This window comes from Episyrphus balteatus, chromosome 2 (genome assembly GCF_945859705.1).
Source record: "Episyrphus balteatus chromosome 2, idEpiBalt1.1, whole genome shotgun sequence".
Classification (NCBI taxonomy): Eukaryota; Metazoa; Arthropoda; class Insecta; order Diptera; family Syrphidae; genus Episyrphus; species Episyrphus balteatus.
This window is the reverse complement of record NC_079135.1, coordinates 79,523,265-79,536,508: the sequence shown is the minus strand read 5'-3', so window position 1 is coordinate 79,536,508 and position 13,244 is coordinate 79,523,265. Positions and strand designations below refer to the sequence as shown.

The following is a 13,244-nucleotide window of genomic DNA, read 5'->3' as shown; positions in this document are numbered from 1 at the left end:
TTTTTTTTTTTTTCGTTGCATTTGCAATAGCAAGGAGCTACTAGAAGTTTTTTTTTTTTTTTAAGAGGACATCCTTCTCCGGAATCGAGGCAATGTTTTTTGCAAGACATTTGTGATCATTTAGGAACTGGTTCTTTAGAATTAAATCTGATTTTTTGTCCTTACTTCTTGAAAAGATAACTCATGTCTCATGTGAACAATCAATAGGTACTTTGCAATAAAGGTGCTCCCAATCAAAGAATTTCCGTTTACCTTGATTTTGAACCCTTGCTCTTTAAAAATAAAAGTTCCCCAAGATTTTAATATGGAATAAGTCCTACTGTCTTTTTATAATTTTTGTCCCCAATTACAAACTTTTTGCAATAAAATGTAACAAGCTAGAGAGCAAAAGTATCTTTACTTACTTTTGATGATCGGATCGCTGTGTACCAATGCAGAATTCAATACAACAGAAGTTGATATTCCTATTATTTAGTTTATTAATTTTATTCTGAATGGAATTGCTTAAAACTAATATAATTAGCATGCACCGTATTTTCGGTGGTTAGGGCTAAACTCTATCCAATGCCTCTACCATTACTATGCTGTTGCCACGAATAACCTGAAATGAAATTTCAGTTAGATTCGACAGAATATTCGTATTGTAAATTTATCTTACCACCATTCCAATGTTATTTCTTGTACTATCCTTGCACTCCTCAACAGTCTCATCAAGGACTACATTCATAAATGGATCGAAACCACGAAGAATGCCGGCCACAGAACGACCGCCATTTAACTTCAGCAGCATACGTTTATCCATGTACCTAGAAAAAAATGAATAGAAAAACTTGCTTCAATGCATTTTTGTTATTTTTACTAACTTTTTTAACTCTGGTGGATGTGCTTTCGACATTTTAAATAATTATTGTTTTTTTATTAATAAATTAATGCGAATTTTGTACTATTTAATTTTTATTAAGCGTGTTTGATAAGCCCAAAAAAAAAGGTAATGTAAAAAACGCCAAAATTTGACAGTAGAAAATGGTACTGTTCGATTTTGTAGGTAAAAAGAGGAACATAAATACAATCCACAAACTACGTTCAGGTTTTTAATTTACGCTGGCACCACATTGTTCATTTTTTGTAATAAAACTTTGTTGTACGATCGATAATTACCTAAATGTATGCGAAAAGATATTTCTTGGTTTTTAAATTTCTATAATCCACTATTACAAACAGTTGAAGTAACCATTGCCCACAACAATAAAAACGGGTAGGTTTAAGCACTATTTACATGAGCAAGAATAACAAATGAAGGAAAATTCGTTGATTTTGACATATCTTTCACCTGAGAGTTTTTAATTTCTCACGATTGAAGTTTGAATCAACGTTTACCACCAAAACCAAAACAAGAATAATTGTTGAGGTATATTACCTAACTACTGCATAACCACAACTAGCACTTTTTGCAAAAAGTCAAAAACTGAAAAATTTTCAAACTCATTTTGTGATAGTTTTCCGACTCCAAAATGAAAAACAATGATGCAGGAAGCTTATTTTTAGGTTACAAAAACAATTTTTCTACTTTTTGTCAAAATCAGATGGGCCTAGGAAGAAAAAAAATTTACTTTTGGGCCTGGCTACACAGTGTTGTGCCCAATCACGTTCCAATTCACATTTTCAAGGAACAAACGTCAAAAAGAAGAAAATCCTCACCCCTTTGGCCTACAAACTGACTGGTTAGGCGACTGAAAAATCACCGTGTAGCCCGGCACTTTGTCAATTTCCCACTTTTTGCGAAAACTGGCCCTTGTAGTTATACCTGAAAAAGTGAATAAATGTATCAGAAAATTTGTGAGGATATATGGCTTGAAACGCACAGTAAACATAAAAAAGTAATAGGGGTATTCACGATCCGATGCAACTGGTCTTGTATCATTAGCCGTTTTTTATTAGGGGTATTCACGATTCGATGCAAATGGTCTTGTATCGTTGTAAAAGTGCAAAAGTGTAACATTTTCTTAAAATAAAACAACCAAATATACAGACTACAATTTTTTTTACACTTTTACACTTTTGCTATACCCCAACCCTATTGCAAAAATAAAATACAATGGTGCAAAATTTGTCTATTGTGGTTGTAGTAGTAGAAAACAAAATTTTGCATTTTTACACTTTTTTGTTACACCGGATCGTGAATACCCCTATTATCACGTGATCCATATAGATCATTACTTAAAATGTATTACAACAACTACATGAGATCTTGCTTTTCATCAGAAAAACTCGAATCGTGATCTTGCTTTTCATCTGGATCACGAATCGAAATCTTGCAAAATCTCATGTAGTTGTTGTAATACATTTTAATTAATGATCTATATGGATCAACTGATAATAAAAAACGGCTATTGCAGAAGTGCAAAAGTGTAAAATCTTACAACACTACAACAACAAAATATACGGATTAAAATTTTACAACAGTCTTGCACTTTTGCTATACCCTCCCAACAAACATTTCAGCTTTGGTTAAGGTATTACAAAAGCTACATTTCAGCTTCTTTTAAACTTTAGTAAGGTTTTTGGGCATGGAAAAAGGAGAACGTTATACAAGTTTGACCCTCTATAAGAAGTTTAAACGAAGCGTTACCGAAGCTCTACCGAAGCTTTGAGATTTGACAGATAGCTTCGGAAGAGCTTGTATAGCTCTTGAATACATGTCTTATTGAAATTAAAAAAACATCTACAAAAACAAAAAAGAATTTTTTTTTAAAGGCTTGGCCACACCGGAGGGTATGCGGTATAGCGGTAACGATATTTGTACTAAAAAAATTCCACACCCGAACGTTGATGTGTCAGTTTGGAATTTTTTTCATACAAGTACCCTCAGCGCTACCCGTACCGCTACCGCATACCCTCCAGTGTGGCCAAGCCTTAACTGGTTTTTATTTGCTTTTAAATCATGAATTTTATCTTTTGACCTGAAATTATTTATATTATTCCATTAGTTTTTAGTATATCTGTTGATAATAATTTTAAAAGTATACCTATAATTTTTTTGCCACACCCAGGAATCGAACTTCGTACCTACTTGGTGGTAGTCCGCCACTCAACCCACTCGGCCATCCTAGTAAATTTATTAATGAAATCAAAAACTTAATCAGTTCAAATAGCAGAAATGTAAAAAAAAAAATTTCTGAGCTAAATTATTCAATGTCAAAACCAAAAAGTGTCCGAGCTAGATTATTCAATATCAAAAACAAAAATCAAATACTAATCTTGGTAATTTCTGTAAGGCTTCTATAAATTCACTAAGCAGGCTTTTCCGAAAAAAAAAGCTTTTTTCGTTTAAGTTTCTTTAACAGTATTTAAACAACTTATTAGAGGTTGTTAAACAAGTTCGAACTTCTATAAACATTTAAATTCTGAAGAAAGCTCAATACAAGCTGTATAAAAAGTAGTACCTGCGAGATCTCAATTTATAGAAGCTGTTGTGCTAGTTGGGCTAGACCTATTGCAAAATAAAAATACAATAGAGTAAAATTATTTTTGACAGATAGCAGCTCACCGTCGCGTTGCCCATGATAAACAGTTTGTCTTTTTTATTCTGTTTATTATGGTTGTCGGCTTGTCGGTACTCATGTCCCGTAATTTAGTTTCTTTTGATGTAAAATAATTTGTGAAAATTAATTAACCCGAACAAAACAAAGAATTAAATTATAAAAAATGGAAAAAAAGAAGAAGCAACAGTGGAGGAATAACCCTGTTAAAAAAAGAACATCATGGATTTCTTTCATGCTTCAATATTTACTATAGTTAAGAAAAGGGGCGTTCACGATCTATTGTAAAAAAATAAAATTTTACATTTTTACTAGGCCTGTTGCACCAGATCGTGAATACCCCTAATATATTCCGAATTGACATTGGTCGCCAAATTGTCAAAACATGACAAATTGGCGACCAATGTCAGCTACCGAATTCTTAATAGTTTAAATTGCCGACGAAAAATGAACAAAACCCGATAAACCACGCGCACCACTAATTTTTAAACAAATATTGACCATTTTCCGCGTTGAAACACGAAGAAAATTTGTTATTTTTCAATTTATAATTTTTTCAAATGACATTTTATAAATTAAAACAAAAACAAATTTCGTGCTTACTGCGATTGAAAAATAAAAATTAAAGGGCGACCTGCCAGATTGGTGCCCATTTTTGACAAACAAATTTTGACAACGTTCGGAAGATATTACCTTATTATGTGTACAACTGTGCTTGAAAGGTGTATGAACTTTTTTTCATTCATTCGTCGTTCGTTGGTCGCGCTTATGTGAATAGTGCCTTGGAACACAACCTTTTTGGATTTGGTATTTTTTCATGCTATGCGATGTGTTGTCAGCTTTATGTGGAACAAAATCTAAACTTTTTACATCCAAAACAGTTTGACGAGCTCAGCAACTGTCAATTTGACATTCGTTGTGCAAAATTTGCTTTACCCATTTTTGTATACGATCTGGGTAAAATTTTGTTTCGCAATTTTATAACTTTTATGTGAAAAAATAATTTAATTGATTTATATATTTTCGAACGATTACTAAATCAACAATCAAGATTTAACAAAATTTAAATCTAACATTTTGTTTTTATGGCCGGAATCCAAAAATACTCTGCTCTAAAGTATAATTGAATGAAAAAAATAATTGAGAGACCTAAATAGATTTTTTTCAAAACTATAAAAATTCGTTCAGATATTCTGCAGATGAAGAGCGGCAAATGTCAGCTGGCCATGTACCATCAAGGAGAATCATAAATAACAGTGCTTTTCCAAATGATGATGGTTCTGCTGCTTTTCGATATTTAGCACCAGGAGCAGCCGAACGTCCAGAAATGTATCAACTCGATGATCAATATTCATTCATGTAAATTAGTTGTCTTATATGAATTTGTAAATGTCCTTACCTTGAGTTTATTTTTGTTTTTGAATAACACATTCTAGCCATTCGGAAGATGATGATAATAGCTTGAATAACAGACAACATTACTCGAAAAGAGCCGAACGTGGCTCTGGATTGCAAGATAGTTTATGTTCACCGGTCGATAATGATACAAAATACAGATACATAAACACAGAAAGAGATTTATCGTTGTCGCTCGACAGGCATACGGATTTTCGAAATTTCTGCGATACTCCTGAGGATGGTAACTTATTTTTTTTGAATTTGTTTTACTCCAAAAACAAAGAAAAACTTAATTGAAATTTATAGATTTATCTGTACGAAAGTATTTGGCAGTAAGCGTTGGAGTAGTGAGTCTTATTACCGAGAATCTTTTGAGTCATCCTTTCATTGTACTAAGACGACAATGTCAAGTATTTCACGCATCGGAAAAGTAAGTTTCAAAATAAACGTGTTTTATGTTAAGGAAACTTTTTTAGTTAACGTATTTATCGATAGTATTTAATTGACATAAGTTATATAATTTAACGGTCTATATTGTGATGTTTATTAGGACGGTTTCCTTCTTACCGCTACCCCACTTAGGTCTGGTCTCTATTTTGGAGTCACTTTTTATTGCCTAAAGGCTTTTTAGACTATAACCCGTCCTCTACTATAGCCTATAGGATAATATTTAGGTACATAATATCAAAAAAAGTTTATATAAACTACTTGCAACTCCAAATCATGCAAAATATTGAAAATATTAACAATCTCGTATCAAACTATAAGACGACTTGAATTTATTGAAGAACACTCAGAGCCAATAGTCCTCGTAGCTAGACTGTTTACACTATCCATCAGCTAATAAATAATAAATACATAAAACTAAAGATTTACAAATACATACATATTCCATTTTATTTTTGCAAGCCATACAAACAAAGAATATTCAAATTTTGAGTATAATGTTTTTTTTATTATTTAAACCTATTGACACTGCAACCATTATATGGCTCTTATTTGAGTATAATTTTTTGTCAAATGTAATTCATTGCTCATAAATGCATTATTCATGTTTTGTTTTAATTATTGAAGCTCAGATTTGGGCAATAACTCGATTTCTTTCTGTGAATTCGATGCGATGTCTTTTTTTAATTTTTCAATAATCAGAGCTTATTCCTTGAAATATCTCTGTTTTTTATATTGACATTACTTGTTTGATAGCACTGGTCAACAAAAATAGAACTTTTTTTTGCCACAAGATCCAAGATATACTTTTCTAGAAGATTTTGCTGCGCTGAACTCGAATACGAAAAAAATCAGAAAAGTTTGATTGGCCTCCGTTTTTAAAATATTACCGTTATAAAATGCTAAAAAAACGTCATTTTGGCTGTTTTCGAGGTTCTGTTTTTATGTAGGGTAATTCAATATGGCCAATAAAAATTTTCTCACTTCAGATTCGAGTTCAGCACATCAAAAACCTTTAGAAAAGTATATTTTGGTTCTTGTGGCAAAAACCTTATTGACCAGTATAGTCTAATTGGTAATTGAATCAGGGCTTACAGCATACTTGTGCTGAGATCATATATTTTACAAATAGAATTGTAAATTTCTATCCGCATTATATATAAATTATTTTGACTTGTTACGAAATTAAGTTTTTTTTTACATTTATAAGAATGGAATAGCAATAGATTGGATGTTTTAAAAAATATAGAATATTCTCCTTTTTGATTCATGTGAATGTCTTAAATAAAAAGCGTTTAAATGGGAGTCGAAATTAAATTTAAACAAATAGTTTTTCTTGAAAACTTCAAAAATAAGCGGTAGCAATGTATTGCCATCGAAAAATATAATTCCTTCAAGACAATTCGACGTGAATCACAATATAGAAAATAACATTTTCTATCGTTTTGGTGATATTTTGTTGTATTTAAATAAATAAATACAAATGGCAGGCATTTAAAGTCATTTGCATTTTTAACCCTCTGAAAAAAGTTCTACCCACATGAAAAAGTGTAAACCAAATTCGCAAAAAAGAGGTGTGCCTACAGAGGGTTAATATAAAACGAACTCTTTACCACCAAATATGGCGGAAAAAATGATATTTGAACCGTTAATTTTGGCTCTGAAAAAAAAGTTCTCTTTTCTACTAGCGAATCACATTTCACTGCTGCAGAATGAGTTTCTTTTTAACTAAAATTGACGCAAATTTCTTTTATTGCTTTTTCCGAACTTAATTTAGTCCATTGAAATGTTACATTAACCTTGCATTTTGGGTAGGACAAGATTTTTTTGTTTTGATCTGTAGGGGAGGTTAATATGAGTATACAATCTAGTTTTCGGGGTTGAAAGCCCCCCCATTTGGCCGCCATCTTGGAAAAAGTGGTGTAAACTGTTTTTTATCGATATCTTGCGAACCGTAAGTCCCACGAAAAAATCTGTAAAGCGATTTTGTAGATAATTTATTTCTCTACAATTTTGATTAAGGTACTTTTTTCTGTAAAATTGAAAATAAGAAAGTTATACTTGAAAATAGATGTACATTTTCAAGAAAAAATTCTTTGAAGGGCCATAGCTTTTTTTCTACAAGTTTTATTGAAAAAAATACTCATGACCGTTTTTAAAGATCATTTAATTTCCAACAATTTGATGTGCTCGTTTTGCAGATTTCGTTTATATAAAGCTGCTGCAATGGTTTTACAAAAAAAGGTAACAATTTATTTTTGTACTTTTATGTTTATTTTATTTTTTTTACTTCAATACAGACTGATTTAAAAGGATATGTAGGTTAGGTTGAAACAAGACAAAAATCCTAAAGTACGGGGGGTCCATTCCGTATCATTTAGTCAGGAGGGCAATTTTCTAAAAAAAAAAATATCTAACTTTTGAAAAAAATTTACTTTAAATCAACGGTTACACCCATTTTAACGTGTTATATCTTTTTTGTAAAGCCAAAAACCTTTTCTTTTATATAATTTTTAATTAAACCTGTTTTATAGAATAGCTTTTGAAAAAATAAATTTCAAAATAAAAACTTTGAAAAAAAAAAAAAAAATACAAAACTATTTTGAACTAATTTTTTTCAAAATTTTATACAAATTTCAAATTTCAAATTTAGATTTATTGAGACTTATTTTTGATTACAATAAAGTACTTATGTTAGAAATACATTAGTAAATTAAAAAAACTGACTTAGAATTGGTCTAGCTTTAACATTTCAATATTTAAATTAATAGACTTGGTAATTCTATAATATGTTAAGATAGGAAACTTATATAGTAATAGGAACAAATTTTAGTGCTGCTCAAAGGCACTTACAGAGTTTACAAAATGTGTAGGTTTTCTTAAAACTAGATATAAAGACAAACGTATATACAACAAAAACAGAAAACCGGATGAAAAGAGTCTTGTCGTTTTCGAGAAATTAAATTTCTTTAGATCCAGATGTATTTTTTTAACTAGTGAATAATACGGCCGTAAGATATTTTTGCACAAATTTAAACAGATAAACATCGACATTGTGTGCACAAGACATTTTTGATCAATAATGGTTTTGGTTAGTTCAAGTTTCATCGAAAATTGTTTCACTTTATTATAGAAGAAAGGTTAATTTTTCATAAATTAATTAACCAACATATCCAGCCACTTAAAAACAAAAAATAATGGGGGTTCTTATAAAAAAGTAGTTTTGTTTTCTTTTTAATTTCTCGAAAACGACAAGACTCTTGCACCCGGTTTTCTGATTTTGTTGGAAAACACATAACAGCATTGAATTTTGAAAATTTAATTAGTACTTAATTATATAAAATTTTGAAAAAAATTAGTTCGAAATTTTTTTTTGTAATTTTTTTTGGCTTTTATTTTGAAAATTATTTTTTCAAAACCTATTCTATAAAACAGGTTTAATTAAAATAATATAAAAGAAAAGGTTTTTGGCTTTACAAAAAAATATAACACGTTAAAATAGGTGTAACCTTTGATTTTTAGTATTTTTTTTTTTCAAAAGTAAGACAATTTTTTTAGAATATTGCTCTCTTGACCAAACGGTAGGGTATGGACCCCCCTATACTTTATGATTTTTTTCTTGTTTCAACCCAACCTACATATCCTTTTGAATCAGCCTGTATTGAAGTAAAAAAATAATAAAATAAACATATATTGAATTATATACAAGTACGAAAATAAATTGTTACCTTTTTTTGTAAAACCATTGCAGCAGCTTTATATAAACGATATCTGCAAAATGAGCACATCAAATTGTTGGAAATTAAATGATCTTTAAAAACGGTAATGAGTATTTTTTCAATAAAACTTGTAGAAAAAAAGCTATGGTCCTTCAAAGAATTTTTTCTTGGAAATGTACATCTATTTTCAAGTATAACTTTCTTATTTTCAATTTTACAGAAAAAAGTACCTTATTCAAAATTGTAGAGAAATAAATTATCTACAAAATCGCTTTGAACATTTTTTTTGTGGGACTTACGGTTCGCAAGATATCAATAAAAAACAGTTTACACCCCTTTTTCCAATGTGGCGGCCAAATGGGGGGGGGCTTTCAACCCCGAAAACTGGATTGTATACTCACATTAACCTCCCCTACAGATCAAAACAAAAAAAATCTTGTCCTACCCAAAATGCAAGGTTCGGTCAAATTTTTGTAACATTTCAATGGACTTGTATTGAAACATTTTTGCCTGTAGGTACGTCAAGCTATGGCATTATCGGATGGATGGATTTGATAGATACAGATGATTTTTTTCGTTAATTTTAAGATCCGTTGTTTTTTTGAAATTTCATTTAAAACGAATATCTCCCATAAAACAATTTCGAGGTATTAAATTTTCTCAAACCGACTAAATTTAGTGAGAGAAATACTGCAAGTTATTCTAACAAAACTGCGCTTTTAGTTTAACCTCAAAAAATTCAGATAACGCTTATATTTTCAAAAAAGGTTTGGAAATTATTTAAAAAAAATTCTCGGTTTTGTTTTGATAACATAACCCAAAGCTTAAATTTTCAATGGTTAGGCAATTTTTTGACACCCAGTTGTGCATTATATTTATAATTTGCAGAGTGATAGGGAAAGCAAGGAGCTTGTTATGTATATGATTTTACTGGATGGGATCTAGATTTTTAATAAACGGTACAAAAAATTCTGTAGTATTTTTCTTTTTCTTCTTACTAGTCCCATGCAAGTTGCATTAAAAAAAACGTAAGTTATAAAAGCATTAGTTATAATAGTCAACTTGTGTTTAGTATTAAACATTTGCCTAGTTTAAAGTAAAAAGCCCACAGTATTCTTTAATACACCTAAAATAATATTTTAAAACACTTCAATTTATTTCAGATATCATCTTACTCCGATAAGTCTCATACCCAGCATTATTCATCTTCATAAACGACAGGGTGTTACCACGCTATGGAAAGGTTTAGGCAGTTGTCTGCTTGTTCGTGGCATGTCCATGGGAGTCGATGATTTAATTGCAAAACTTACCACATGGCCAAAGTATGTAAATAAAATGTATTCCTTTTATAATTAGTTAGTTAGGTACTTCAAGGTCTATGAAACTAATAAATTTTTTAAAGGGATGTTGATAGCCGCACATCAGTGAAACGCTTCGGACAGCATTTAATTTTAAAATGGTAAGTTTCTAACTAATTTCCTGAACACAGTGAATTAACTTACATTTAAATTTCAGTGTAAGTATTGCTGTTGTGATGCCATTCTATGCAGCTTCTCTTGTGGAAACTGTTCAAAGTGACATAGCCAGTGAAAAACCTGGAATATTTGATGTCTTCCGTGAGGGTGGACAGCGACTTTTGTCCTGGAGCTCTCCACAAAAGGGAAGAATGCTACCTGTTTGGGCACTACTTGGACCAAGTGTGTCCCTTGGCCTTACCAAATATATTTTTAGGTAATACAAAACAGTTTTTAGTAGCTAATTTGAATTGTTAAAATTATTTCTTTTTTATTTTGCAAGTCTCTTTGTAAGAGGAATATCCAGCCATATTATTCGCAGGAGTATTCAAAACAACCAAGAACAAAAAGGAGCAAAAGTGAAAGATGATTCGCTCATCATTCAAAATGTCCAGATCTATTCGAACCTTATATCAATTCTGACATCAGAAATTCTCTTCTATCCATTTGAGACGATTCTCCATCGGTTGCAACTTCAAGGAACCAGGACTATTGTTGATAATTTAGATAGTGGATATTCGGTTGTTGCTATCTTGACAAACTATCAAGGTGCTAGAGATTGCTATAGGACAACCATTGCAACAGAAGGCATAAGTGGGCTATACAAAGGATTTGGAGCAATTGTGCTTCAATTTGCTGCACATATTGCTGTTATTAAAATAACCAAATGGGTTGTTGGTCAAATAACAGAGGTTATATCGAGTAAACCTCCAGCTAAAGTCGTACAATATTATAATTTAGATAGAGCAGCTGCTTCGAGCTCGACAACGATTTCGCGAAGCCTTAGTTCAAGCAGCAATATTGCCGGAAGTGTCGAAAATGTAGAATAAAAAACGAGCTTTTATTATTGTTGTTCAAATAAACTAACAACTTATTTAAAAAAATAAAAATAATCTATTACGCGTTGTGTATAAAAAACCAAATATATCATTAAAAATCTCTTTTTCTTAGTTTAACTGTGATAAAATCAGAATAGAAATACAACACTCAGTTTGAATTTCATTTTTGTTCGTATTTTTCTCTGTCTCTATCAAATTTTCTATACATACATACTTTTGCCTAGTTGATATATTTTTGTTTCGAGATCAAAATTATTTTAAGCTGAGTCGAACTACAATCAACAATGATTTACTCATACCAGCGTTCGAATAGTCATCTTAAAAAGATCAAATTTCAATGAAATATACCGACACTTTTACATGGCAGAAACTTCAGGTAATTTTTTTGTTTCTTATCTTTAATAAAATATTTCGAAACATCATTAGTACAGGTAAAATAGGCATTTAAAAGAAAAAAAATTGTTACACTCATGAAACTTGGCAAAAAGTTTGCTTTTGGGATAAGAACCATGTACAAAAAAAAAGTCTATACAAAATAGTTGGGTGGAAGGGTGTTTTTTCGCGGACAAGAGGGAGGGGGTGAAGGTCAAAAATATACTGAAAAAATTGTTTGTTGAATATCATCATATGACACATGTTTTCAAGGTATTTTTTGATGCTGAATCTAATGACATAAAAATAAAGTCAATACGATTGCTCTAAGAGAAGTTATAGCCGATTGAAAACAAGGGTGCTTGTTTTTTTTTAGGAAATGATGAAATTCGGAATTAATACCACAAAAACTAGGAAAAAATTGTAACACCAATGAAATTTGGTAAAAATGTTTCATTTATAACAGAAATCAAGAACCCGAAAAGTCTATACAAATATTTTAGATTAAAGGGTGTTTTTTTGGGAAATAGGAAAAAATCCGCGATAAGTCCGATAAAATCAATGGTATAAAATGTTACCCTTACGAAATTCATTAAATATGTTCTCTTTTCAATGGGAATTACGAATAATGTAAGTCTATAATTTTTTTTTTATGTGAAAGGGTGTTTTTTTTTTTAGAAGTAAAGAAAATATGGGTATATTTGAAAAAGTGTGTAATACTAGAGTAATATTAGTGGTACCCTATTGAAATTTAGCAATTATGGTACTGTTAAGATAAGAAACAAGAATCTTAAGTGTCTATAAAAATATCATGGTTAACAGGGTGTTTTTTTGAGTGAAAACAAAAATGATGGGTCACCCTAGTGAAATTTGGTAAAAACATTGATTTTGGGATAAAAAGAAAGAATAAAGAGTTTTCATAAAAAAAAATTTTGGTGAAAGGGTGTTTTTTGTCGAAGAGACAGTAAAATCTGTAATTGGTCCCCTGTACCAATTTATACTAAATTTTAAAACTCATTTAAATCCATTATCTGTTTTAAAGAGAAGTGAATTAAGTATTCATTATTTGTCCAAGGTTCAAGTTCAAACTTATCAGACTTTGATTTTGGCTCATGGTCAAAGTATTATCGAATAACATTAATAAATATATACCATTTGGAGAATTTTCCGTTCAAAGTTCAGGAGTCCAACAAGAAGACCAAATAGTGACATCATGACATTCCATGATTTTTAAACTCTTTTAAATTTGGAAAAATCCAAATATTTAATTGATCAATTTTGTATACATATGATGGGTCTAGGGTGGCTTGATTTTCACAACCTACTTAAGGACATCCCAAAGGAAGAGTTTTTGTTCGTGGGCGGAGATTTAAATGGACATGTCGGGAAAACAAACGAAGACTATGAAGATTGCCA

The 13,244-nt window shown here is 30.7% G+C and overlaps 2 protein-coding genes across 2 annotated transcripts; one reads left to right on the top strand and one right to left on the bottom strand.

The window, feature by feature from the left end:
* Window positions 1-455: 455 nt before the first annotated feature.
* Window positions 456-1,002, bottom strand: LOC129912237 (probable small nuclear ribonucleoprotein G). The gene is made up of 3 exons (XM_055990390.1): window positions 864-1,002; window positions 659-806; window positions 456-601 (listed from the first exon to the last, which is right to left on the bottom strand). The coding sequence occupies exons 1-3, from the start codon at window positions 893-895 to the stop codon at window positions 551-553; spliced, it is 231 nt and encodes a 76-aa protein (XP_055846365.1). The 5' UTR covers window positions 896-1,002; the 3' UTR covers window positions 456-550.
* Window positions 1,003-4,463: 3,461 nt separating this feature from the next.
* Window positions 4,464-11,621, top strand: LOC129910151 (mitochondrial outer membrane protein SLC25A46-like). Its single transcript, XM_055987424.1, has 8 exons — window positions 4,464-4,656; window positions 4,728-4,898; window positions 4,976-5,178; window positions 5,244-5,367; window positions 10,267-10,425; window positions 10,506-10,562; window positions 10,619-10,834; window positions 10,901-11,621. Exons 1-8 carry the CDS (start codon window positions 4,625-4,627, stop codon window positions 11,445-11,447), a joined length of 1,509 nt encoding a protein of 502 aa, XP_055843399.1. The 5' UTR covers window positions 4,464-4,624; the 3' UTR covers window positions 11,448-11,621.
* Window positions 11,622-13,244: the final 1,623 nt, after the last annotated feature.

What these genes read in the sequence shown, in the direction of transcription:
- LOC129910151 (XM_055987424.1), top strand. Translation starts at nt 4,625, where the DNA reads ATGGCCGGAATCCAAAAATACTCTGCTCTAAA. An exon ending in AAACTTACCACATGGCCAAA is followed by an intron (nt 10,426 to 10,505) that starts GTATGTAAATAA and finishes AATTTTTTAAAG; the next exon opens with GGATGTTGATAGCCGCACAT. An exon ending in CAGCATTTAATTTTAAAATG is followed by an intron (nt 10,563 to 10,618) that starts GTAAGTTTCTAA and finishes TTTAAATTTCAG; the next exon opens with TGTAAGTATTGCTGTTGTGA.
- LOC129912237 (XM_055990390.1), bottom strand. Translation starts at nt 895, where the DNA reads ATGTCGAAAGCACATCCACCAGAGTTAAAAAA. An exon ending in CATCCACCAGAGTTAAAAAA is followed by an intron (nt 807 to 863) that starts GTTAGTAAAAAT and finishes ATTTTTTTCTAG; the next exon opens with GTACATGGATAAACGTATGC. An exon ending in GAAATAACATTGGAATGGTG is followed by an intron (nt 602 to 658) that starts GTAAGATAAATT and finishes ATTTCATTTCAG; the next exon opens with GTTATTCGTGGCAACAGCAT.